The following is a 23,585-nucleotide window of genomic DNA, read 5'->3' as shown; positions in this document are numbered from 1 at the left end:
CCCATTCCAGTACAGTCAAACATCTGTGTTTGTTTAGTTTGGAACCCACTCCAGTACTGTCAGACATCTGTGTTTGTTTAGTATGGAACCCATTCCAGTACTGCCAGGCATTGGTGTTTGTTTAGTATGGAACCGCTTCCAGTACTGTCAGACATATGTGTTTGTTTAGTATGGAACCCATTCCAGTACTGACAGACATCTGTGTCTGTTTAGTATAGAACCCATTCCAGTAGTGTCAGACATCAGTGTTTGTTCAGTGTGGTACCCTTTCCAGTACTGTCAGACATCTATGTTTGTTTAGTATGGAACCCATTCCATTACTGTCAGACATCTGCAGTGTTTAGTATGGAACCCTTTTCAGTACTGTCAGACAGCTATGTTTGTTAGTATGGAACCCATTCCACTACTGTCAGACATCGGCGTTTGTTTAGTTTGGAACCCATTCCAGTACAGTCAGACATCTGTGTTTATTTAGTATGGAACCGCTTTCAGTACTGTCAGACATATGTGTTTGTTTAGTATGGAACCCATTCCAGTACTGACAGACATCTGTTTGTTTAGTATGGAACCCAGTCCAGTACTGTCAGACATCAGTGTTTGTGTAGTCTGGAACCCATTCCAGTACTGTCAGACATATGTGTTTGTTTAGTATGAAACCCATTCCAATACTGTCAGACAACTATGTTTGTTTAGTATGGAACCCATTCCAGTACTGTCAGACATCGGTGTATGTTTAGTATGGAATCCAGTCCAGTACTGTCAGGCGCCTGTGTTTGTTTAGTATGACAGTGTACCAAAATGCTTTGTTAAAGGTCATTCTCAGGAATCTTATGTTTCCTTGTTCCTTCCTTGCAATTTGTTTGAGGGTCAGTAAATAATTCATACTCAGCTTACCTTTCTCTTTCTCCCTCCTTCCCTGGTTGCCCACCATCTCTGTTGACTTGGTGCTTTCCTTAGTGAATACAGCTATTTTACTTACTTTCCCTTCTGTGCTCTGCTTTACTTTTTAAAAAAATGTTATACTTTACTGACCTATTAACCAAGAAACAGGGTCTGCACCTCATTTCTGTTATTACAAGTTAAGGGGTGTGAGGGCACTCCAAAAACAATTTAAATAATTTATATTTATTTTTTGTTTTGTTCTTTGCTGGCTGTTAGTGTGGACTTTATTACGTTTTCGGTAGCTTTGCATTTAGTTGTATTTACACTGTTTACACAGGTGGCAACTCTAATGTATTGCTTGCATGTATGAAATAATGCACAGCAGATGCATAGGTTCATAGAAACGACACTTGAAAGACTATAGAAAACAAGCAAACATGGAGTAACCTTGCAGGAAAAAAAAAAAAACGAAACCAGTGCTCAATAACCGAAGGAAATGAGAATACGCAAATATGTTAATCTGAATTATGTTTCATATATCCAGGCCTCTGGTCAGTGAAATTACATTTGGTAACTACTGCTGTGATTGGTCATTAAATTCCATTTACTTATAGAAAGTTTCTGAATCCTGCAATTCCTAACAGATGAAACCTGCATCCATTGCTATTTTGCTATTTTTCATAATGAATCCCACTGAAGGTGAAGTGCTTATAAATTACTGTGTAAAAACAGACCAACTTACATTCCATCTTGACGAGTAATTGTGTATCCATACTCAGGATAATGTAAGAATGTAACATTTACACCAATGAGAGGTGTTCCATCAGCTGTTAGCACCTGACCCCTAATAACGGATGCATGGCTGAAAAAAAAAAAAAAGAGACAAGTATTAGAGTACGCATCTGTTTTCCCTGACAACAATTACAGGCATGATTTACAGGTAATGTAATTTAAAAATACGCAGCCCATTGTTATTCATGAAATCAGTACAGAAAACACTCCCAAGCCACTGCCCCTTTTAACTTGATATAATTTATATTCTCTAAGTGCCTCTGAAATTATTTTACATTTTAATTTGTTGCAAGCTATTCTCTAGGGAGTTATCAGGATCAATAATTCAGTGACGAGTCATTAAAAAATTATAAACTCTACCCTGTTTTTCAACCATATGCTATATTTTTTATAATTATGTAACAAAAAAAGACATGGTCCTACAATTATTTCTAAAGCAATCCGTAAACCTGTTGGGGCCAGGAAATGGAACATTTAAAAGGGCAATGAGGTACATTTTGTTCAGCAACTTTTAATCAACTGCTGTGACTGACTGCATTAACACACCTAAATTACTGCAGAGCTTGGAGCTCCGCTGTAAATCATCTTCCATCATTCTAACTGTGAGATGCAAGACATCTGCTTTCAGCCACTAGTTATTTTAGGTTCTTGCAGCTTTTCTTTTTTTTTCTGCATAGCTGCTTAAACTGCCAGCTCGTATTAACAACAACAATATACAGTTCAGAGTGTTAAGAATTCCAAGTACTCGCACTGAATTACTGACTCTACAGACATTTTATTCTTGGATGGTGTATCAGTATTCAGGAAACTGTAGAAGGAAAATATCAAACATACACGGTGAATGCATGTAAAAATCCTAAGAATGGACAAATTAGGGCAGTGCACTTCAGAAGAAACAAAATGTGACTGATTTATAGTCTGCAGAAATTAGTGAATAAAGATCTTTTTTTTGTGGTCCTCATGTTTGGGTTGGGGGCATGCTAGTCTGGGAAACAGCCTGGTGTACCAGATGACCTAGCTATGGCCCTGAATTAACTTGCCATACCTGTACATGTTTGAGTACGGTAACTGATGTAATCCAACACTGTCACTAGCTGTATTTGACATCTACTCTTGACTTTTAGAGCTAAGCCATCTTCCTACATAACTAGGCTTACATAGCCTCACCTCAGACATCTTCATGTGCATAGTATATAGATGGTATTTGCCCACATTGTATTTGGTTTGCTCTTACTGTCCAAGCAAAACAGAGCCCTACATCATATGCTGCTAATTTGACTTACCACAAGGATGCAGCCTGTGACATAAGAGAATATAAACATAATACGTTTTGATTTTGTTCTCATGGAGCTTATATCCCCGGGCCTCTACTGAAAATGGACATATATCCAGCTAGACTAGCCCGGTCAACAAATGTAAAATAAATAAATAAAATAAATAAACCCACCTTGGGAAACTGGAGCAAAGAGATGACTACATGACTATAATAGGAGTGAAGGGGGAAAGGGGTATAAGGGTATTCAAACTAGCCCCTTATGGTTCCACTGCAGTAGTAGGGCAGGAGGAAGGAAACCAGACTGCAATACTGACCACTCAAACATCTACAGTTACACTGACCACACTCAAACATCTACAGTTACAGTAGTTCTGCAACACTGACCACACTCAAACATCTACAGGTACAGTAGTACTGCAATACTGACCATACTCAAACATCTATAGTTACAATGAAAACACTCAAACATCTACAGTTACAGCAGTAGTGCAATACTGACCACAGTCAAACATCTACAGGTACAGTAGTACTGCAATACTGACCACACTCAAACATCTACAGTTACACTGACCACACTCAAACATTTACAGTTACAGCAATACTGCAATACTGACCACACTCAAACATCTACAGTTACAGCAGTACTGCAGTACTGACCACACTCAAACATCTACAGTTACAGCAGTACTGCAATACTGACCACACTCAAACATCTACAGTTACAGCAGTACTGCAATACTGACCACACTCAATCATCTACAGTAACAGCAGTACTGCAATACTGACCACACTCAAACATCTACAGTTACAGCAGTACTGCAATACTGACCACACTCAAACATCTACAGTTACAGCAGTACTGCAATACTGACCACCCTCCCAAACCCAGGAACCCCACTCGGCCTTCCTGAGAACACTGGAAAATATGAAGGTCTCTCCAAACACCATTATATTGGACGACTTCAACTAACCAAACATAGACTGGGAGCATTACTCTAGCTCCAACACCCTAGCCCAAAGGTTCCTAGAATTTATAAACTCAAATGCTATGGAACAACTTGTTACCACTCCCACAAGAGGGGAAAACATACTGGACCTGATCATCACCAACATGGGGACTCTATGCTCCAGACCAGAAGTGTATCCCTCACTGGTAAGATCAGACCATAAACTAATCTCACTGGATATTCACATCCCGACCCCACCCCTGCCCAGAAAACTACAGTGAAAAACTTCTCTAAAGCAAATTTCACACTCCTCAAAACTGAGGTGGAATCCTTCAAAGCCCCGGGCCTGTGGAAAATATGGCCCAGACCGCAGAATCCTTTATAAACGCATTCTATGAACACCTTCAGGAATGCATGGATCATGCAATCCCAAATAAAACCAAGACCCAATCCTCCAAAGGCAGACGTCCTGTCTGGTGGACCCCAGCCATAAACAAACTATACAATAGAAGGAGGAAGCTACTACATGATAGAGCAAAATCTCAAAAAGGGAAGGCATCTCTGATCAGTATTAGCAAAAGACTACGGGCACTCATAAAATCGTCTAAGGCCAACTTCGAGAGAAAAATTGCACAGGACACTAAGGATAATCACAAGGCTTTCTTTAGTTATGTTAGGAACCTGGGTGGGAATACCCAGATATGCTCAGAATTAGTCCAAAATGACAAAAAATACACCGAACCCACAGACACTGCCAACATCCTAGCTGACAGGTTCAGCGCAAACTTCTCCCCCCCCTTCCCCACCAAAAGGGAAAATATCTATCCCAGCAGAGTGCTGCCCCCCTGACATCTCAGATGCTCAGGTAAGAGCCGCCCTCTCCAAAGCAAAAAACACAGCATCAAGTGGACCAGACGGTGTCCCGGGCTGCGTTCTACATGAACTCCAAGAAGAGCTAAACCCAAACATAAAACTACTGTTCAATCTCAGACTTACTACAGGATATGTACCCAAAGAGTGGCGTACAGCAACAGTGGTCCCTCTTCACAAAGGTGGTGCCTCAACGGATCCTGGAAACTATCGCCCCATAAGCCTGACTAGCTTGGTCTGCAAAGCTATGGAAAGGATCATCATGGACCTCATAAATAAAGATATTGTGGACCTACAGACACTGGATCCTACCCAGTTCGGCTTTGTTAAGGGCAGATCCTGCCTCTTAAACCTGGTCGATTTCTTTGAAACAGTCACCAAGGCCATTGACGAGGGGAAGGTGGTCCACACAGCCTACCTGGACCTCGCAAAAGCCTTCAAAACAATACCCCACTCGGGCATTATAGATAAGCTCACCAGCTTAAATATAAACCCCTATGTCACTAGATGGGTTGCAAACTGGCTCAAGGACAGAACCCACATGGTTAGAATTGCTGGAGCCATGTCAGACTCCAAACCAGTTACAAGTGGCGTCCCACAAGGCTCAGTTCTGGGACCTCTCTTGCTCGGTATATATTTCTCGGAGGTACAGGCCAACACGGAAGGACTGTGGCTGACCAAGTTCGCAGATGACTGCAAACTGGGCGCCATAATCGACTCTCCAGCCGACACAAGCATCCTCCAAAAGGGCCTCATAGAAACAGGCAACTGGTGCCAGAGCCATGGCCTCAAGCTAAATGCCAAAAAGTGTATGGCAAAAACAAAGTGCCCACAAATTACCTCATAGGTGGTAATCCATCAAGTACAGAAGAAGTAATTAGGGAACTGGGGACCCAAGTTGATTGCAATCTCTCATTTGACAACTACGTGGCCAAAGTGGTTAGAAAAACATTTTATATAGCCCACCTAATCATGAAGGGATTCACATCTAGATCAGGGGAGGTCATCATGCCTCTTTACTCATCCCTCATCAGACCCATAACTGAGTACAATGCCCCTTTTGGGATGTACCTTACCAGACACCTGCAGCAACTGGAAAGACCCCAAAAGTACCTCACCAAGAGGATCAAAGGGCTCAAACAGATGCCATATGCTGCCCGACGTATAAAGCCATGTCCAACCTGGAATTAATGGACATGCTACACCTCAGAAAATCCAAATCCCATTGAGCTACGTGCTCGAGAGACTTGAACCTCAGCACTGAAATAAATAGGACATGCTGGAGGGACAGATTCATAACCCAGAGGCTCCCTTCACTCTGGAATAAAATCCCAGTCAAGGTTAGGCAGAGTCCCTCATTGACTCTCTTCAAGAGGAATCTTGATGAGTGGATGGGAGATCGTAGGTTTACCCCGGGTATCACTTCTGTGTCACTGTTAGACAGAGGCACAGTATACCAACCTTGAAAAAGGGCATAGCAAAATTAATTTAAAATGGGTGGAGAAAGCCAAACACACTCTGGCTAGGCTTATAAATGCCCTAGGGCAGATAGCCTAGTATGAACCTATGAACCTATGAACATCTACAGGTACTGCAGTACTGCAATACTGACCACACTCAAACATCTACAGTTACAGCAGTACTGCAATACTGACCACACTCAAACATCTACAGTTATAGCAGTACTGCAATATTGAGCACACTCAAACATCTACATTTATAGCAGTACTGCAATACTGACCACACTCAAACATCTACAGTTACAGCAGTACTGCAATACTGACCACACTCAAACATCTACACTTACAGTAGATTCCCTTTAAGACTGTACTATGTTCTTTGGGTTCACTACTGCAGTTCTAACTTGTACAGAAGACAAGCAAAACATATTCAGTTTAGGTGGAGTTGTTGATTCTTTGCTCAGACCAAGACTGGAGGATTCCTTTCAGGATAACAGAGGCAAAATCACCCCTTGTCCTTGATATCACATCCATATTGTAGTGTTTTGAGCAACCGTAAACTGAGGACCAGAAGGATGTTTCTAAAATGCACCACGTACTACCATCCTTCAGGAAGGCAGCAGTAGTTGTAGTACCTGTTAGTGTATGGGGCCTGTCTTGGCAATTAGAGTCATTTCTGGTCTGTCATGCTTCAGGTTTTCAACTAAACTGGGAAGAAGCAGTATAGCAGGGAAAGTACAAACTGACCCAGCAAATTTAAGGAGAAAACATGTGTGCACTGAGCGGTGGAGCAGAATTTTCTCAGCTGCCCTTGCTTAGAAAAACAGAGCTCCATTGCTTGTACTCTTCAATTGTCCCTGGGGTATAAGGAGGTGTTCCTCTCGAGCATTCACTCATGTGGGTCTGCAGAGATTCTACTTAACTGACCTACCATGTAGTCTTCTTGAGTTGATATATGTGTTACCACCAGAAGCAAACTGTATTTCAAGGCCAGTTCTCAAGCTGAGTGGCTAGCCTTTAGAGGTAGTAAGAACTTATGTGCTCCCTTTCTTTTCTTTATGTACCACACAGCTGTATCTGTCATGTCATGTAGGATCTCAGGTTTCAAGGTTGTGCTGAAAGTTTTGAGAGCCTGTACAGCTGCCATCTTCTTTTTTTTTTTGTTTGTAACTCCATGTGACTACTACTTTGAGGTCCAAGGTATATGCATGCAATGTTAAAGACCTGGTTTGAGTTAGGTGGTGTAAAGAGCCTTCCTTTATTTTCTGGACTTGCTCCTTCTAGCCACCATTCCACTTTACACAGTGAAGGATTGTGACAGTATGCTTCACAGAGAATGTGATTCCTAGTCCCAGGAATTCATTTGGTACCACTGAAGTTTCCACATGTGAAATGTAACTAGTGGCACCATGAGTATGGTGGATGCTACATGGACCAGAATACTCAGAAACTTCCTGGCTATTGCCATCAGTTTCTATACCATACCCTGAAAGAAGGCAAAAAGAGACGCCTTCTTTTTCTGTGGTAGATAAAATTTTGTGAGTTGGTATACAGAAGAACCCCAACGAAGACCACTGTTCTGAATGGGAACAGATTGGACTTGTGTTCATTCAAGGACACTGATGGGGTAGTTTAGGGTGTACTGCAATGCCAGCTGCATCTCCTTCTGATAATGTGCTTGAATCAGACAGTCCTCCAAGTAGAGGGAAATATGGATGCCCGTGGTCCTGTAAAAAGTATGACTGTTGGATACATTTTGTAAAACGTCTGGGAGTAGTAGACAAACTAAAACCCACAAAATACACTGGTAATGGTGACCCACACCAGTACAAACCTCAACTTCTGACAGTGCTTTACTAAAATATGTACATGGAGGTAGGCATCTTTGAGACCTGATGTCACTAATATGGCCAGACATCCCAAGTGGAGCAAGAGGGGTTACAGTGCTCACATTGTGAACTTGGAGATTTTTAAGAGTTTGTTTAACCTTACCTGAGAACAGGTAAATAATAGGTGAATAATAGAAAAGTAGTCCACCTTTTCTTCAAACAAGGAATATTCTTGAGTAAAATCCTTTGTTCGAGTGTCCAAACAGAACATAATCTATTGCTCCTTATAGCAGCATTTCTACTAAAAGGCATGGAAAGTACAGTTGTGTACACTTACCATAAATGTAGATGTTCGAGTGTATTCACTGTTGCAGTCATCACACTTGGGTTATCTGCCTGCAGGTAGCCCTCAGTTGGCCTGAATACCAGAGTTTTGGAATTATTGCGTCAGATGCTTTGTCCATGACGTCAGGTCATCAGGGGTATAAAACATGCAGCCGATACCATTTCATCAGTTTCCCTTGCCCCAGATGTCCGGAGCCCCCAAAATAACAAGCAAATGGTGTGAAACAGCTCCAGTAAAAAGTAAATACCATTTCCATATGATATGGCCAAAAAAGAGGATAGGTAGAAAGTATAGAAAGACAGGGTGCTGGAGGGAGGGTAAAGTACAGTTGTGTACACTTACCATAAATGTAGATGTTCAAATGTATTCACTGTTGCAGTCATTACATTTGGATAATCTGCTGGCAGGTTGCCCTCAGTTGGCCTGAATAACAAAGTCTTGGGTCCTGCATCAGTTGCTGTCTCCTCTTCTATGACATCAGGTCGTCAGGTCATCAGGGGTATAAAACATGCAGCTGACACTATTTTAATCAGTTTTTCTTGCCCCAGACGTCAAGTGCCCACCATTGGGAGCAAAAATATATATATATATCACTATAAATACATAAATGCACTTTAGAAAACATAAAATTTACCTTCAACTAAAAGCAAATACGCCACAAAGGCTTTTGAGTATAGTGAAGGAAAGAAAAGGTATAGAAAGGGGGTTGGCGGGTGGGTAATCCGGACTGCAACAGTGAATACACTTGAACATCTACATTTATGGTAAGTGTACACAACTGTACTATGTTCTTCTTGTTTCACTGTTGTAGTCATTACATTTGGGTAGAATCCCAAAGCTATGGATGGGAGGATGGAACTAAATAGCATTAGGAGCAGCTATAAGGCCCTGCAGGACTGCAGTGGCAAAGCTCTCCCTGGATTTAGAAAAGAGGGGTAAATGGTAATGCTTTGTGAACATATGAACTGAGCTCCAAGTAGCAGCTTCAAGAATGTCTCTAGTAGGGACCCCTCTGAGGAAAGCTGCTGAAGTAGAAGCAGCCCTGGTGGAATGAGATCTGATCCCCTTGGGCACAGGTTTACCATGGTGCAAGTAGCAGAAACGAATGCAATGGCTTATCCATTTAGAAATAGTCTGCTTTGATATAGCCTTCCCCTCTGATCCTGCAGCAAATTCCACCAGTAGCTCAGACTTTCTTAGAGATTTTGTCCTGTTTAAGTAGAATCTTAGTTGTCTGTGTACATCCAATGAATGCAGAATCTGCTCCCCCTTGTTCTGCCGATTTGGGAAGAAAGTTGGCAGGTGAATGGTCTGGTTTAGAGCCACACTGGATACCACCTTAGGCATAAAAGGATTGGTCCTGAGGGCCACCCTGTCCGGGTAAAAAATAATGAAAGACTCCACTGCTATGAGAGCGTGCAGTTCTGAAACCCTTCTAGCTGAAGTGACTGCCAAAAGAAAGGCTGTTTTCCAAGAAAGAAATCTGATATCCGCAGTAGCTGCTCGTTCAAAAGGAGGTAGGGTGAGTTTTTCCAGCACAAAATTGAGGTCCCATGCAGGAGTTGGCGCTCTCCTGGGAGGCCTTAAATTTTTGGCCCCTCTGAGGTACTGTTTTAGCAGGGGATGAGAAAAGAGGGGAGACTCTGTGTTATAATGAGCCAAGATGGCAGAGGCATGGATTTTTACTGAAGAAAAAGATAGGCCCTTGTGAAGCATCTCAGTTAGGTATTGCAAAATCTGAGGAATATTGGGCTTTGCTGTGTCTATTCCTTGTGCTTAGTTCCAAGCACAGAATCTCTTCCATTTATCAGCATAAGATTTTCTAGTACTAGGCCTTCTGGCCTCCAAAATGACATCCATCACAGGTTTACTGAGAGATGTGGCTGGTGAAATTAGTTGATTAGCCATGCTGCAAGATTCAGAGTTTGGAGCTGAGTGTGCAGAATTTGATAGTTCTGCTGAGACAATAGGTGAGGTGTTTGAGGCAAGTAGCACGGGGGAAGGTGTGACATATTCCTCAGAAGCAGGTACCAGTGTTGACGAGGCCAGTCCAGAGCAATTAGAATCATTTTTGGTTTCTCCTGTCTGACTTTAGTAAGACCTTGGAGAGTAGAGGCAGAGGGGGAAAGGCATAGGGTTTTTCCAGCTGAAGGATAGAGCATCCACTTTCCATGCTTTTTTGTGATGAGTTCTTGTGCAGAATTTGTCCAACTGATAGTTTTGGGGAGAGGCAAATAGATCTATGTCTGGGCTTCCTCATCTTTGTGTTAACATGCTGAAGATTTGTGGATCCAGTTTCCATTTGTGTGGGTCCATAAGATTTCTGCTTAAGTTGTCTGCCAGAGTATTTTGCTTTCCAGGCAGGAATTGAGCTTGAAGATGCATTTGGTAAGTCAAGGCTGTGTTCCACAAGGCCATGGCTAGTCTGCAAAGGGGGTAGGAGTGGGTACCCCCCTGCGTGTTTATGTACCACATAATTGTGGTGTTGTCCGTCTTTATCAGTAGTTGTCCTGGATGAAGGAAGTCCTTGAAGGCTGTCAGAGCATTCTGAACAGCTAGCATTTCCTTCTGGTTGATATGTAGATGCATTTGGTTTGGGCTCCATTTGCCCTGAATGCATCTTCCTGCCAGGTGGGCCCCCCAAGCATAGTCTGATGTGTCTGTAGTTAAGGTTTGTGTGGCAGGGGGTAGAATAAATGACAGTCCCTTATTTTGGTAACATGTCTCTGCCCGCCAAAGAAACTCCTGTTGCAGGCAGGGAATAAGAGGAATCATTGTTTCCAGGCTGTGACAATGTTGACTCCATAAGCTTTTTAGATACCATTGAAGTTTCCTCATATGCAGTCTCGCATATGGAATTAGTAGAATGCAGGATGCCATGAACCCCAAAGCCTGCAGAATTTGTCTTGCAGATAGCTGGGTTTTTGTTGCCATTTGTTTGAAGTATGTTGTCAACTGAATTTGTTTGTCTGGCGTGAGGTAAACCATCTTGGCAGTTGTATTCAAGCTTGCACCCAGGAATGTAATTATTTGAGAGGGAACCAGTTGTGATTTCTTTTCGTTTATGATGTACCCTAGGCATGCTAGAAGCCTTTTTACAAATGCCAGATGTTGAAGAAGAGTGTACTTGTCCTCTGCCTGAATGAGACAATTGTCCAGATAAGGATAAATTTTAATGTTTCTTTGTCTGCAAAATGCAATTACTGGTGCCAGGCACTTTGTAAAGACCCTGGGCGCAGTAGATAAGCCAAAGGGCAGTGCAGAGAATTGGTAATGCAAAAAGCCTGCTTTGAAGCAGAGGTATCTTCTGCAAGATTCCCTTATTGGGATATGCAGGTATGCCTCTTTAAGTCTAGAGTTACCAACCAGGCATTCTTGCCTAGCATAGACAGTAGCTGTTGTAAAGTCAGCATTTTGAATTTTGGAATGTCCAGGAACGTGTTTAGAATTGAAAAGTCCAGAATTGGATGCCATGATTTGTCTTTTCTGGGTACCAGGAAAAGTCTTGAATCAAATCCTTGTCCTTTTTCCTTTTCTGGTACTGGTTGAATAGCCCCCATATCCATGAGGGACATGACTTGCTTCTGGGCCTCTGCCACCTGGTTTGGTGGCAGATCTGGCCATCTGTTTGGAATTGGCAATGTGTGGAAATTAAATCTGTACCCCTGGGATACTATGTTTAATACCCACTTGTCCTGGGTAAATTTTGAGCATGAAGTGCTAGTTTTCCCCCCAAGGGGGCTGCCAAAAGATAAGTGCTTGGAGATGGCAGAGAAAAGTAATTGAGACTGCTTACTGTAGGGCTGTGCTTTGTTACCTCCAGATTTGGAGGTGGAGGCATCCCATTGCTTTGACCTCTATGATCCCTGTGATTGATATCTGGAGCCTTTGGAGCACCTGGGTTTGCCCTGAGTGGCTCTGTTGGACACAGGAAAGGACCAATTCTTAGTAGGCCAGTGCCTACTAAACCTGGGTGGCTGCACTTGCAAGAAATCTTTTACAGTTTGCATAGATTTAGCTTTGTCTTCCATTTTCTTTAAAACCTCTTCTGCCTTATTACCAAACAGACTGTCAGGCTGAAAAGGGGCATCTAACAATTTAGCTTTAACATGATCAGGCAGATTTTGCTCCTTGAGCCAGGCATGCCTTCTTATCACATATCCAGTTACAGCGGCCCTGCAAGAGGCCTCCAAGGAATCAAAACCACATTGCAAAGTATGCTTTCCAGCCTGTTCTGCTGAATGCAATAAATCCTGTAACTCTTTATTTTCCACACAAACAGAAATTAACATAATTTTCTGTTTCAGTAAGCCCATAACATGCTGTTGATATTTAAGCATATGAAACTGGTAGTTTAAAGCCCTGATTGCCAAGGTTGCAGAAGTATAAACCTTCTTTCCCCATCTATCCAGCGCCCTGGAATCTCTATCAGAAGGGGTAGGATTTTTGACTGTAGAAGCCTTAACACCCTTGGGACCCTAAGAAATAGTCTCAGGATCAGCAGCAGGATTTTTGAAAAGAAATGTGTGGGAGTCAGGAACCCTATAATATCTGTCTGGCTTACTAGGAGCTGCAGGCAGGGAATCAGGAGTCATGTTTAATTCCAAGAGCACATCATCAACAATATCTAACACAGGAGGAATTGCCAAAGGCCTATGCTGAGGAAGAAGAAGAAAATCCCTAAGCCTCTTTTTTGATTCTGAGAAATCCTGACTCTCCCAGTGAAAATGTTCCCTTAAAGTATGCAAAGTCTCTCTAAAAGAGTAATCCTCAGGACAAGAAGCAGAAGGGATGGATTCCTCTGCATCTGAGTCCTCACAAGGTGGAAAAGAAAATTCCTGAGCAGAAGAGGAATCAGAAGAAATGGAAACCTGATCTGAAGATTCATAATCAGTGCCTTGCCTAGGCCTCTTAGCCGGGGGGGGGGGGGGGGGTGGGAACCCCTGATCAAGGTAATTAAATACTCAGCCATTTTGATCATTTATTTTTTAGGCATAGGGGCCTGAGCACGTGGCTCATGCATCGGTTTTTTAGACATAGAAGTTGGTTTTGGCCTTGTTTTTGATGATGGCGTTGGTTTAATATGAAAATGTTGAGGCCTGAAAACACCCTCAGAAGCCGGTGCCTGCTCAGCGACTCCGGACCCATCCAAGGGAGAGACATCCATGGGTTCAATACTTGCAGAATCTCGCGGCATACCGGACTCTGAATGGGTCTCGATAGAGGCCTGCGACTCAAAAGTAGTGGGTATCAGGGGCTGCAAAAGCACCTCACTGAGTACCGGTGAACCGGCGACTGGCTTAGGAGAAGCTTTGTCTGTTTTGGACCTCGACGGTCTGTCTCTGTCTTTTTCCTTGTGTTTTTTGTGAACTCCGGTAGTCGGATTGCTAACCAATGACATTTCAGGGTAGTTAATTCTTGAACCAAAATATTTAGAAGCAAAAATATACTGATGCTTAATAGTGCATTGGTTAAATTTAGCACAAAACCGACAGCAAGGCACATTGTGATCAGGGCCTAGGCAAGGAATACAGTACAAATGAAAATCCTTATGAAGGTATTTGCTTCTCACAAGTAATGAAATTATTAACTTTTACTGACATCGGTAAGGAGCAAGAAAAAGTTTCCCCAACGGGGTACTTAACTTTAGTTTGAGGACTTTGGTTCTGAAACTCGAAAATGAAAATTTCAGGAGTCGGCCGACCGGCACTTGCGAACTGCTTCTGCTTCGGGTATAGCGCGGCAAGAAAGACTGATTAAAATGGCGTTGGCTGCATGTTTTATACCCCTGACGACCTGACATCATGGAAGAGGAGACAGCAACCGACGCAGGACCTAAGAAGTTGTTATTCAAGCCGACTGAGGGCAACCTGCCAGCAGATTACCCAAATGTAATGACTGCAACAGTGAAACACGAAGAACATCCAGGACTACAACAATGAATACACTCGAACATCTACATTTATGGTAAGTGTACACGACTGTACTATGTTTTTTGTGTTTCACTGTTGCAGTCATCACACTTGGGTTGATTCCCAAAGCTGAGGAAGGGTGGAGGCAGTCAAGAAGTAGTAGAGCTGGCTAGCAGGCCTTGTAAGACTGCTGTGGCAAATCCTGCTCTGGATTTAGAAAAGATAGGTAAGTGGTAATGCTTGGTGAAGGTGTGTACAGAACTCCAGGTTACAGTTTCCAGGATGTCCCTCATAGGGACTCCCCTGAGAAAAGCTGTAGAGGTTGAGGTAGCCCTAGTGGAATGAGGCCTGATCCCCTGTGGGGTAGGTTTTCCATGGTGTTTGTAGCAGAAATGGATGCAGTGTGCTATCCATTTAGAAATGGTTTGTTTCGAAAATACCTTGCCCTCTGCCCCTGTAGCAAAGCTGACTAGCAGCTGGTCAGATTTTCTGAAAGGTTTAATCCTGTTAAGGTACAACCTGAGCTGTCTGTGCATGTCGAAGGAGTGCAGGATCCTTTCCCCTTTATTCTGAGGATTAGGAAAATAAGTTGGCAAATGGATGGATTGGTTTAAAGCCACACTGGATACCACCTTGGGCATAAAAGATGGGTTAGTCCTGAGGGAAACCCTGTCCACATGGAAGATAATGAAGGGTTCCACAGCCATAAGGGCCAATAACTCAGACATTCTTCTTGCTGAAGTGATGGCTAGCAGTAAGGCTGTTTTCAAAGAGAGGAAATTTAACTCTGCTGTAGCAGCAGGCTCAAAAGGGGGAAGGGTGAGCTTCTCTAGTACAAAGTTAAGGTCCAGGCAGGAACGGGAGCTCTCCTTGGGGGTCTTAAATTGTCAGCTCCTCTCAGGAACTGTTTGATCAGAGGGTGAGAGAAGAGTGGTGACTCAGTATTGTAATGATCTGAGATGGCAGAGGCATGAATCTTAATGGATGAGAAGGATAGGCCTTTGTGGAGCAGCTCTGCTAGGTAATCTAGGATTTGAGGCAAGAAGGGCCCGGCTGTGTCCTTCCCTTGATACTGGCTCCAAGAACAGTATCTATTCCACTTTTCTGAATAGGATTTCCTAGTACTGGGTCTCCTGGCCTCAAGGATAACATCCAGCACCTGTTTGCTGATGTATTCATGGAATACCCCAGGCTGCCAGGTTCAGGGTTTGCAGCTGGGGATGCAAAATCTGTCCCTCCTGCTTGGACAGCAGAGAGGGGGTCTGATGTAGGTGCTAGGGTGGCACTGCTGTCAGACTGCCTAGGAGTGGGTACCAGTGTTGGTGTGGCCAGTCTGGTGCAATAAGGATTGTCCTTGGCCTATCTTGTTTGATCTTGAGGAGTACTTTTGGAAAGCGGGGCAGAGGGGGAAATGCATAGATTGAGAGGTTTTCCCATGTGAGGGATAGGGCATCCACTTTCCAAGCTTGGCTGTGGGGAATTCTGGTGCAAAATTTGTTTAGTTGATGGTTTTGGGGGGACGCAAAGAGGTCCACCTCTGGTGTACCCCACCTGTGTATTAGAAGTTTGAATGAGTTTGGTTCCAGTTTCCACTCATGTGGTCCATTAGATTTCTGCTTAAGTCGTTTGCCAGTGAATTTTATTTGCCTGGCAGGAATTGAGCTTCAGGTGTACTTGGTTGCTTAAGGCTGTGTTCCACAGAGCCATGGCTAACCTCCAGAGTGGGTAGGAGTGACTCCCCCCCGCTTGTTTATGTACCACATAACTGTGGTGTTGTCTGTCTTTATCAGGTGTTGTCCTGGCAGGATAAGGTATTTGAAGGCTGTCAGTGCATTCAGTAAAGCTAACATTTCTTTTTGATTGATATGCAGGTGAATTTGTCCTGGGCTCCATTTGCCTTGAATGCATTTACCTGCCATGTGAGCCCCCATGCATAGTCTGATGCGTCTGTTGTAAGACTTTGGACGGCAGGGGGTTGTGAGAAAGGGAGTCACTTGTGGTTGCAAGCCTCTGCCCATCAAAGGAACTCTGTTCTTAGGCAAAGAATGATAGGAAAGTACAGTTTTGTACCTACCATAAATGTAGATGTTCGAGTGCTCACACTGCTGCAGTCATTACACTTGGGTTATCCTACCATCAGGTGGTCCCGCGGTCGGCCAGAGTTCCAAAGTCTTGGTCCGGCGTAGGTTGCTGTCACTTCTTCCCTGACGTCAGTGCGCCAGGGGTATATAAGATGCATCCGACGCCATTTTCTTCAGTTTTTCTTCCCCGGATGTCAGGTGCCCCCAAGTAGGTAGGCAACACATATTGCTAATAAAAAATATGCATATGAAATAAAAACAATACCTTCAGTTACAAGCAAATACACCACAAAGGTTGTATAGGATAGAAAGGTATAGATAAGTCCAGCTAGTTCAGAGGGGATGGAAGGAGGGTAACCTGGACTGCAGCAGTGTGAACACTCGAACATCTACATTTATGGTAGGTAAAAAACTGTACTATGTTCATCGTGTTATACTGCTGCAGTCATCACACTTGGGTAGAATCCCAAAGCTAAGGTTGGGTGGCTGGTCTATAAAGAGTTAGGATTGGCTATGAGGCCCTGCAGAACTGCAGTAGCAAATCCTGCTCTGGATTTAGAGTAAAGAGGCAGGTGGTAATGCTTGGTAAAGGTGTGCACTGAACTCCAAGTTGCAGCCTCCAAAATTTCCTTGGTAGGTACTCCTCTGAGAAAGGCTGTTGAAGTGGCTGTTGCCCTGGTGGAATGTGGCCTAATGTTATTTGGGACTGATTTTCCATGCTGTGTGTAGCAGTAATGAATACAGTGTCCTATCTATTTGGATATAGTCTGCTTTGAGATAGCCTTGCCCTGTGATCCTGCAGCATATGCTACAAACAGTTGCTCAGTTTTCCTGAAAGCTTTTGTTTTGTCCAAGTAGAAGCGTAGCTGCCTGTGTATGTCTAAAGAAAAAGTTGGCAAATGGATGGTTTGGTTAAGAGCCACACTAGATACCTCCTTTGCATAAAGGTAGGGTTTGTCCTTAAAGAAACCCTGTCCTGATGAAAAAATATAAAAGGTTCCACTGCCATTAATGCCTGTAGCTCTGAGACTCTTCGTGCTGAAGTTACTGCCAGGAGCAGAGCTGTTTTCCATGATAACAATTTTAGATCGGCTGTATTGGCTGGCTCAAAAGGTGGTAGGGTCAGTTTTTCCAAAATAAAATTGAGGTCCCAAGTTGGTGTTGGTGCTCTCCGGGGCTGTCTTATGTTTTTAGCCCCTCTGAGGTTCTGCTTTAGGAAGGGATGAGAGAAAAAAGGAGGATCTGTGTTGTAATGTGCTGAAATGGCAGAGGCGTGGATCTTAATTGATGAGAATGATAGGCCTCTGTCCAGCATCTCAGTTAAGTGTTGTAAAATCTGGGGAATGTTTGGGACAAGAGGGTCAAGGCTTTGAGCCTGGTTCCAGGCGCAGAATCTCTTCCATTTTTCTGAGTAAGCTTTCCTGGTGCTAGGCCTCCTGGCCTCCAAAATGACATCCATAACAGCTTTAGAGAGAGGTGTTGCCTGTTTGACTAATGTATCTGCCATGCAGCCAGGTTTAGGGCTTTGAGCTGACCGTGCAGGATCTGATTGTTTTGTTGAGTCAGAAGGTGTGGAATTTGAGGCAAAATCCATGGTGGGCCTTGAGCCAAGTTCCTTAAGGTAGGGTACCAGTGCTGGCGTGGCCAGTCTGGAGCAATCAGGATCATCTGTGTTTTTTCTTGTCTGGCTTTTAGGAGTAGTTTTGAAAGGAGAGGCAGTAGCGGGAAGGCATAAACTTTTAGGCTTTTCCAGCTGAACAAAACAGCATCCAATTTCCATGCTTGTTTGTGATAAGTCCTTGTGCAGAATTTTTGTAGTTGGCAATTCAGTGGGGAGGCAAAAAGATCTATGTCTGGGCATCCCCATTTTTGCGTTACCATGCTGAAGATTTGTGGATTCAATTTCCATTCGTGAGGGTCCATGATATTTCTGCTTAGATCGTCTGCCAGAGTATTTTTCTTTCCTGGCAGGAATTGTGCTTGCAGGTGAACTTGATACGTTAGAGCTGTGTGCCACAAGGTCATGGCTTGCCTGCATAGGGGATAAGAATGAGTGCCCCCTTGCTTGTTTATGTTCCACATTACTGTGGTGTTGTCTGTCCTTAGTAATAATTGTCCTGGATGCAGAAGGTCCTTGAAAGCTGTTAGGGCATTTTGAACAGCCAACATCTCTTTTTGATTGATCTTTGAGGGCTCTTGAGAGGTGAAACATTCCCTTTAAATATGGATATGGTACACATTTTTTTTTTGGCCCTCATACCTGTTATATGTATATGTACATGAAATTTATTCATTTGTTCCTAATGGATTTTTAACTGTATGCATATTTTACTTATATGTTTTATATACATATATATTTTTTCAAAAGCATCTTAAAAGCATTTTTATATATACACATATTTACATATTGATTCTTGTGTTTATAATACATAGTTTAGGATGTTGACATTTGCACAATCAGTTTTTATATGTATTTTTATATATTTTTATATTTTGACATTTATACTCTTTTGTGCTGAAACATTTATGTGTAGTGTTTCAGACTTCTGTTCCAGAAGACTGTTTCAGACTTGGGAGTGATTTTCACTAATCCAGGAAGTGATGTCATGTAAGATTTCCTATTTAAAACAGTTTACTTCCTTAATTTCCTTGTATCTGATGAAGTTCCTGCTTTTATTTTTGGAACAAAAGCGCTTATACCTTCTTGTTTGTCTGAATAAAGAAAGCATCCCTGTCCTGAATTGTACTGAACTGGATGTGTTGGCTTGATTGAAAGCACAAACTGGAATATTTTGGGTCTCACTGGCTTTCATTGTCTGCATACTGCTTGTGCGATGATTTTCTTGGTGGTTTGTGCATTTTTTCATCTTTTACTAACATTTTTTGTTTAATTAGATCAATAATATGCTGCTGGTGCTTCAACATGTGAAACTGGCAATTTAAAGCCCTGATGGAAAGAATTGCAGAGGTATATACCTTCTTACCTCATTGTCTAGAGCCCTAGAATCCCTGTCTGAAGGGATAGGGTTTTTGGCTGTAGAAGCCTTAATACCTTTAGGTCCCTGGGAAATAGACTCTGGATCCGCAGTGGGATTTTTAAAGAGAAATTTGTGAGAGTCAGGTACTCTGTAGTATCTGTCAGGCTTTCTAAGAGCAGGTGGTAAAGTCTCAGGGGTGAGGCTGGATTCCATGAAAACATCATCTACAATATCTAGGACAGAATGAATAGCTAGAGGCCTATGCTGAGGCAAGTCTAAAAATTCCCTGAGTCTCTTTTTGGACTGTGGGTAGTCCTGGCATTCCCAGTGGAAATGCTCTCTTAGGGTATGCAAGGTTTCACCGAAAGAAAGGTCCTCTGTGGGGGGTGGGGGCTGAGGGAATTGAATCCTCTGCATCTGAGTCCTCATAGGTAGATAAGGGTATGTCCTGGTAATCACAGGGGTCAGAGTCATCAGACTCATGGTCTGATGAATCAGAAGGAAAATCAATTCTTTGTCTTTTAGAGGGGGAAGGCTGGCTTCCCCTAATTAAAGTAATAAGGTCTTCAGCCATTCTAAGCATTTATTTCTGTGGCACAGGAGCTTGAGAATGTGCTTTGGTCATCGGTTTCCTAGGCATAGTGCGAACTCTGGGTCTGGGATATTCAGTAGATTTAATCAATAACAAAGTACTTGGTTTGATACGAGCATCGGAAGGTCTGAACATACCCTCAGAAGCTGGTGCCTGCACAGCAGCTCCAGACCCATCCACGGTAGAGACATCCGCAGGTTCCATAGTCGAAGAAGCATCTCGCGGCATACTGGACTCCGAATGGGATCAGTAAAGACCTGCGAATCTGTAGAAGCAGGTAACAGGGGCTGCAAAAGCGCCTCACTGAGTACCGGCGGACTGGTGACTAGCTTAACGGAAGAGTCCTCGGCAGTTTTGGACCTATGCGGTCTGTCTCTGTCTTTATCTTTGCATTTTTTCAGAAGATCGGTAGTCGGATGGCTTATCGAAGCCATTTCGGAATACGGAGAATGAAAGCAAAAGAATTTAGAGACAAAAACAGCCCAAAGACAAATAGTTCGGATGTTGAACAAAGCACAAAACCGAAAGCGAGGAACATCATGGTCTGGGCCTAAACAGGTAACGCAGTAAGAATGAAAATCTCTGTGTGGTATTTGCTTTCCACAGGCAAGACAATTGTTAACTTTTTCTGACATCGGTTAGAGCAAGAAAAAAGGATCCTCAACGGGAGACTTAGAGCAAGAAAAAAGGATCCCCAACAGGGTACTTAGCTTTAGAAGACTTCAGGTTTGAAACTGGAAAATGAAAATTTCAGGTAGCTGCCTACCGACACTTGCAAACTGCTCCTGCTTCAGGCTCCCGCACAGCAAGAAAAGCTGATGTAATGGTGTCAGCTGCATGTTTTATACCCCTAACAACCTAACGTCATGGATGAGGCGACAGCATCCAGTGCTGAAATCCCAAGACTTTGGTATTCAGGCCGACTGAAGACTACCTGCAGGCAGATAACCCAAGTGTGATGACTGCAACAGTGAAACACGAAGAACATCTGGGTTTTCCTCGTTTTGTGGTATAAATGGACAACCTACTTTTTAGTTACAGTTTGTACATGAGGAAAAATTTGTACCCTCTGGAAAATATATCTAAAACACTTTAATCTTAAGTTAAGCTTGACCAATTCTGGTGGAAGGATGCCAGCTACTCCAATATTGTTGAACAACAACAGTAAAGGGGTACTGGCAAGGGTGGAGGTTTTGGGGGAAATGGAGAAGGCTGATATGGTCAGAGCTGCTTCTCGTTGAGGTTGAACCATGAGGGTCATCACTGTTTCCTTCCTCCTTTTGCATGATTGCATTTTCCTGCCTCCTGTAGTAACATTCTTGCTTAGAAGGCTAATTTCTGCTGTAATTGAGAAGAGGAGATGGGAACATGTTTGATAAACTCAATAGCCTTCCCTTTACCTTTCATGTTTTTTACAAACAGTATAAGATGAGCTCTGCAGACCAACATTATCCAAAAATGTATTAAGGAGATGAGCCATCATATTCAAAGACAGAGACTGGATCCTCAGCCGAAAATGTTTCCTGATAACAGAATCTGTTGCAGTAGACCTGTATTCTGTGTGCACAGCATAAGCCCCACATTTTACGGCATATCTCCCAACCTTATAACACTCAGGCTTTGCTAATTATAGCTATCTTCATATTTTCTTCCTACACTTCCCAAAACTACCAGTATTTTTTTATGGTAAGATCCAGAATGTAGGTCTGAACATTTAGGGCCCTGAATTCCAGGGTTGCTAAAATTAATACTTTTTTCCCAAAACACATCACATAGTCTGCTTTTCCTGTCACATGGAAGAGTATTCTGCCCTGAGCCAGTCTTCCCCCTTCTGCACTGTCCAAAGACACTTCATCTGAATTTGCAGTCACATTCTTATACAGAAACTTTTGTGGATCCTGACCCCTATAAAATCTGACCAGTCTACTGGGTGCCTGAGGTTGGGAATCTGGCTCCAAGCTCTTCATCAACTGAAGGGATAGCATGTGGCTTCCAGGGTTCAAGACCCAGAAGTTCCTACTGAATAGTGTCCCCAGATAATATTTCCACTGGTAGAGAATCAAAGGCCAAAGTGTCCTCACTATCTCTGTCAAAGTGTAAAGGGGAGAGAAGTTGTGACTTGTAGTCTAGTTCTTCCTCCTCTTCAAAATCAGAGGAGTATTAAGTGTCTCACAGGAGAAACCTCCCACTTCTGCTTGGAAAGGGGGGGGACTCCAGACACAGGGGGCTATTCTGAATCTGGCTGCAGGCCACAAAGGACTTGGAGGAAACCCAAAACTAACTTAGCCAAATCTTCGGAGGAAGGCTGTCTGGGGTTATGGCAAGGAAACTCACCAAGAGGAAAATTCCTAGGTATGACAGGTGCCTTCTTATATGGAAGGGTGGTGATTTGGTAATTGGGAATCCTAGGGGGATACCCTGGATTCTGCCTTGAGTGTAGACATCGTCTTTGATAATAACAGCTAAGATTATGCCCGCTCCCTCTACAGTAATCAAATGTCATTCCAAAGAGGTTGTTGGTGGGAGGTGTGGAGAAGGAGTTGGGTCTGGTCTTTAGTCCAGTATTACATCCTGGGACTGCAAGCATAAAAGCCTCCTGAAGGAGATGTTAGAGACCTTTGTGGGACCAGGCAACAGGACTTAGGGCTGCATGAGTATCTCTGCAGTAAAGCACTCTCAGACCTAGGGGTCTCCATTGAAACTGAAAGGTTTAGGTTTTCCCTTTCTTTCTCTCGATGGATGCATAACCTTTGTGACCTGATATTTTGGAGAACAAGCAAGAGACTTTACACATTTGAACTGAAAAATGTAATACAATAAACCAACTGCTTTCAAAGCATTTGACCTGGTAAGATCTTCAGTTACAGGTAGGACTATATGCTTCAGGTGGGTGTATGGCTATTCATCAATATTTTTTTTTATTGGCACTCATTCTGACAAAAAAAAATTCTGCAGTGATAGTAAGAGCCCATGTGTGCCCAAGACATAAGAGAACACAAGTCCTTATTTGGGAGTTGGCTAGGAAGCCAGTATGAAGCACTCTATCAAGCAGGTTAGTGTCTGTACAGCATTCTAAGGGTCTACAGTAAAAGGACAAAACAAAATTCAGGAAGAGTGGTCTACTCTTCAACTTCTTTTCTCTTAAAGAAAATTAACTCAGGTAGCCATATTTACTTGATCTAGATGTTTCAGACTGAATCAAATTCTACTTCATTTAATGGAGGATACAATCTGCTCATGTCATCCAAAGACCATTACATAAAAGAATTGGTCACACCCACCACCCTCCTTAAGAATAACGCCTTATCAGAGAATACTGTACAGCGAGCAGTTCAAATTTCACTTCCTTTGCTAAGTATTACAAGTTGGATGTCACATCCAGGATGACATCATCTTTTTATGCTACTGGGGCCAAAAGGGCATTTTTTTTTTAGCTGGGCACTTCCAGGTATGTAACTGGGAACACTGTTCCATCTATTATTGAAATGAGACAATTTCTTATTAGATACAAAAGTTATGTGCTTTCCATTATGTTACATGTATAAGAAGTGTGACCGTCATTGATAAAGTTCCCCACTCAGCCAGCCCATTACCACGCTCAAGGGTAAGCAGGTTAGTCA

General features: G+C 42.9%; 1 protein-coding gene across 11 annotated transcripts in view; it reads right to left on the bottom strand.

Moving 5' to 3' along the window:
* Positions 1 to 23,585, bottom strand: part of TENM3 (teneurin transmembrane protein 3) — a 3,803,041-nt gene that overhangs the window by 383,144 nt on the left and 3,396,312 nt on the right. For all 11 annotated transcript variants that reach the window (XM_044062527.1, XM_044062530.1, XM_044062531.1 and 8 more), the window contains one exon: positions 1,625 to 1,744. In XM_044062527.1, coding sequence (XP_043918462.1) covers positions 1,625 to 1,744 — 120 coding nt within the window. The remainder of the gene's footprint in view (positions 1 to 1,624; positions 1,745 to 23,585) is intronic.

This window comes from Protopterus annectens, chromosome 2.part1, assembly GCF_019279795.1.
Source record: "Protopterus annectens isolate FY-2018-M chromosome 2.part1, PAN1.0, whole genome shotgun sequence".
In the NCBI taxonomy this organism is placed as follows: Eukaryota; Metazoa; Chordata; order Ceratodontiformes; family Protopteridae; genus Protopterus; species Protopterus annectens.
Note: the sequence above shows the minus strand (reverse complement) of the source record. Positions and strands in the feature narration are given on the sequence as shown.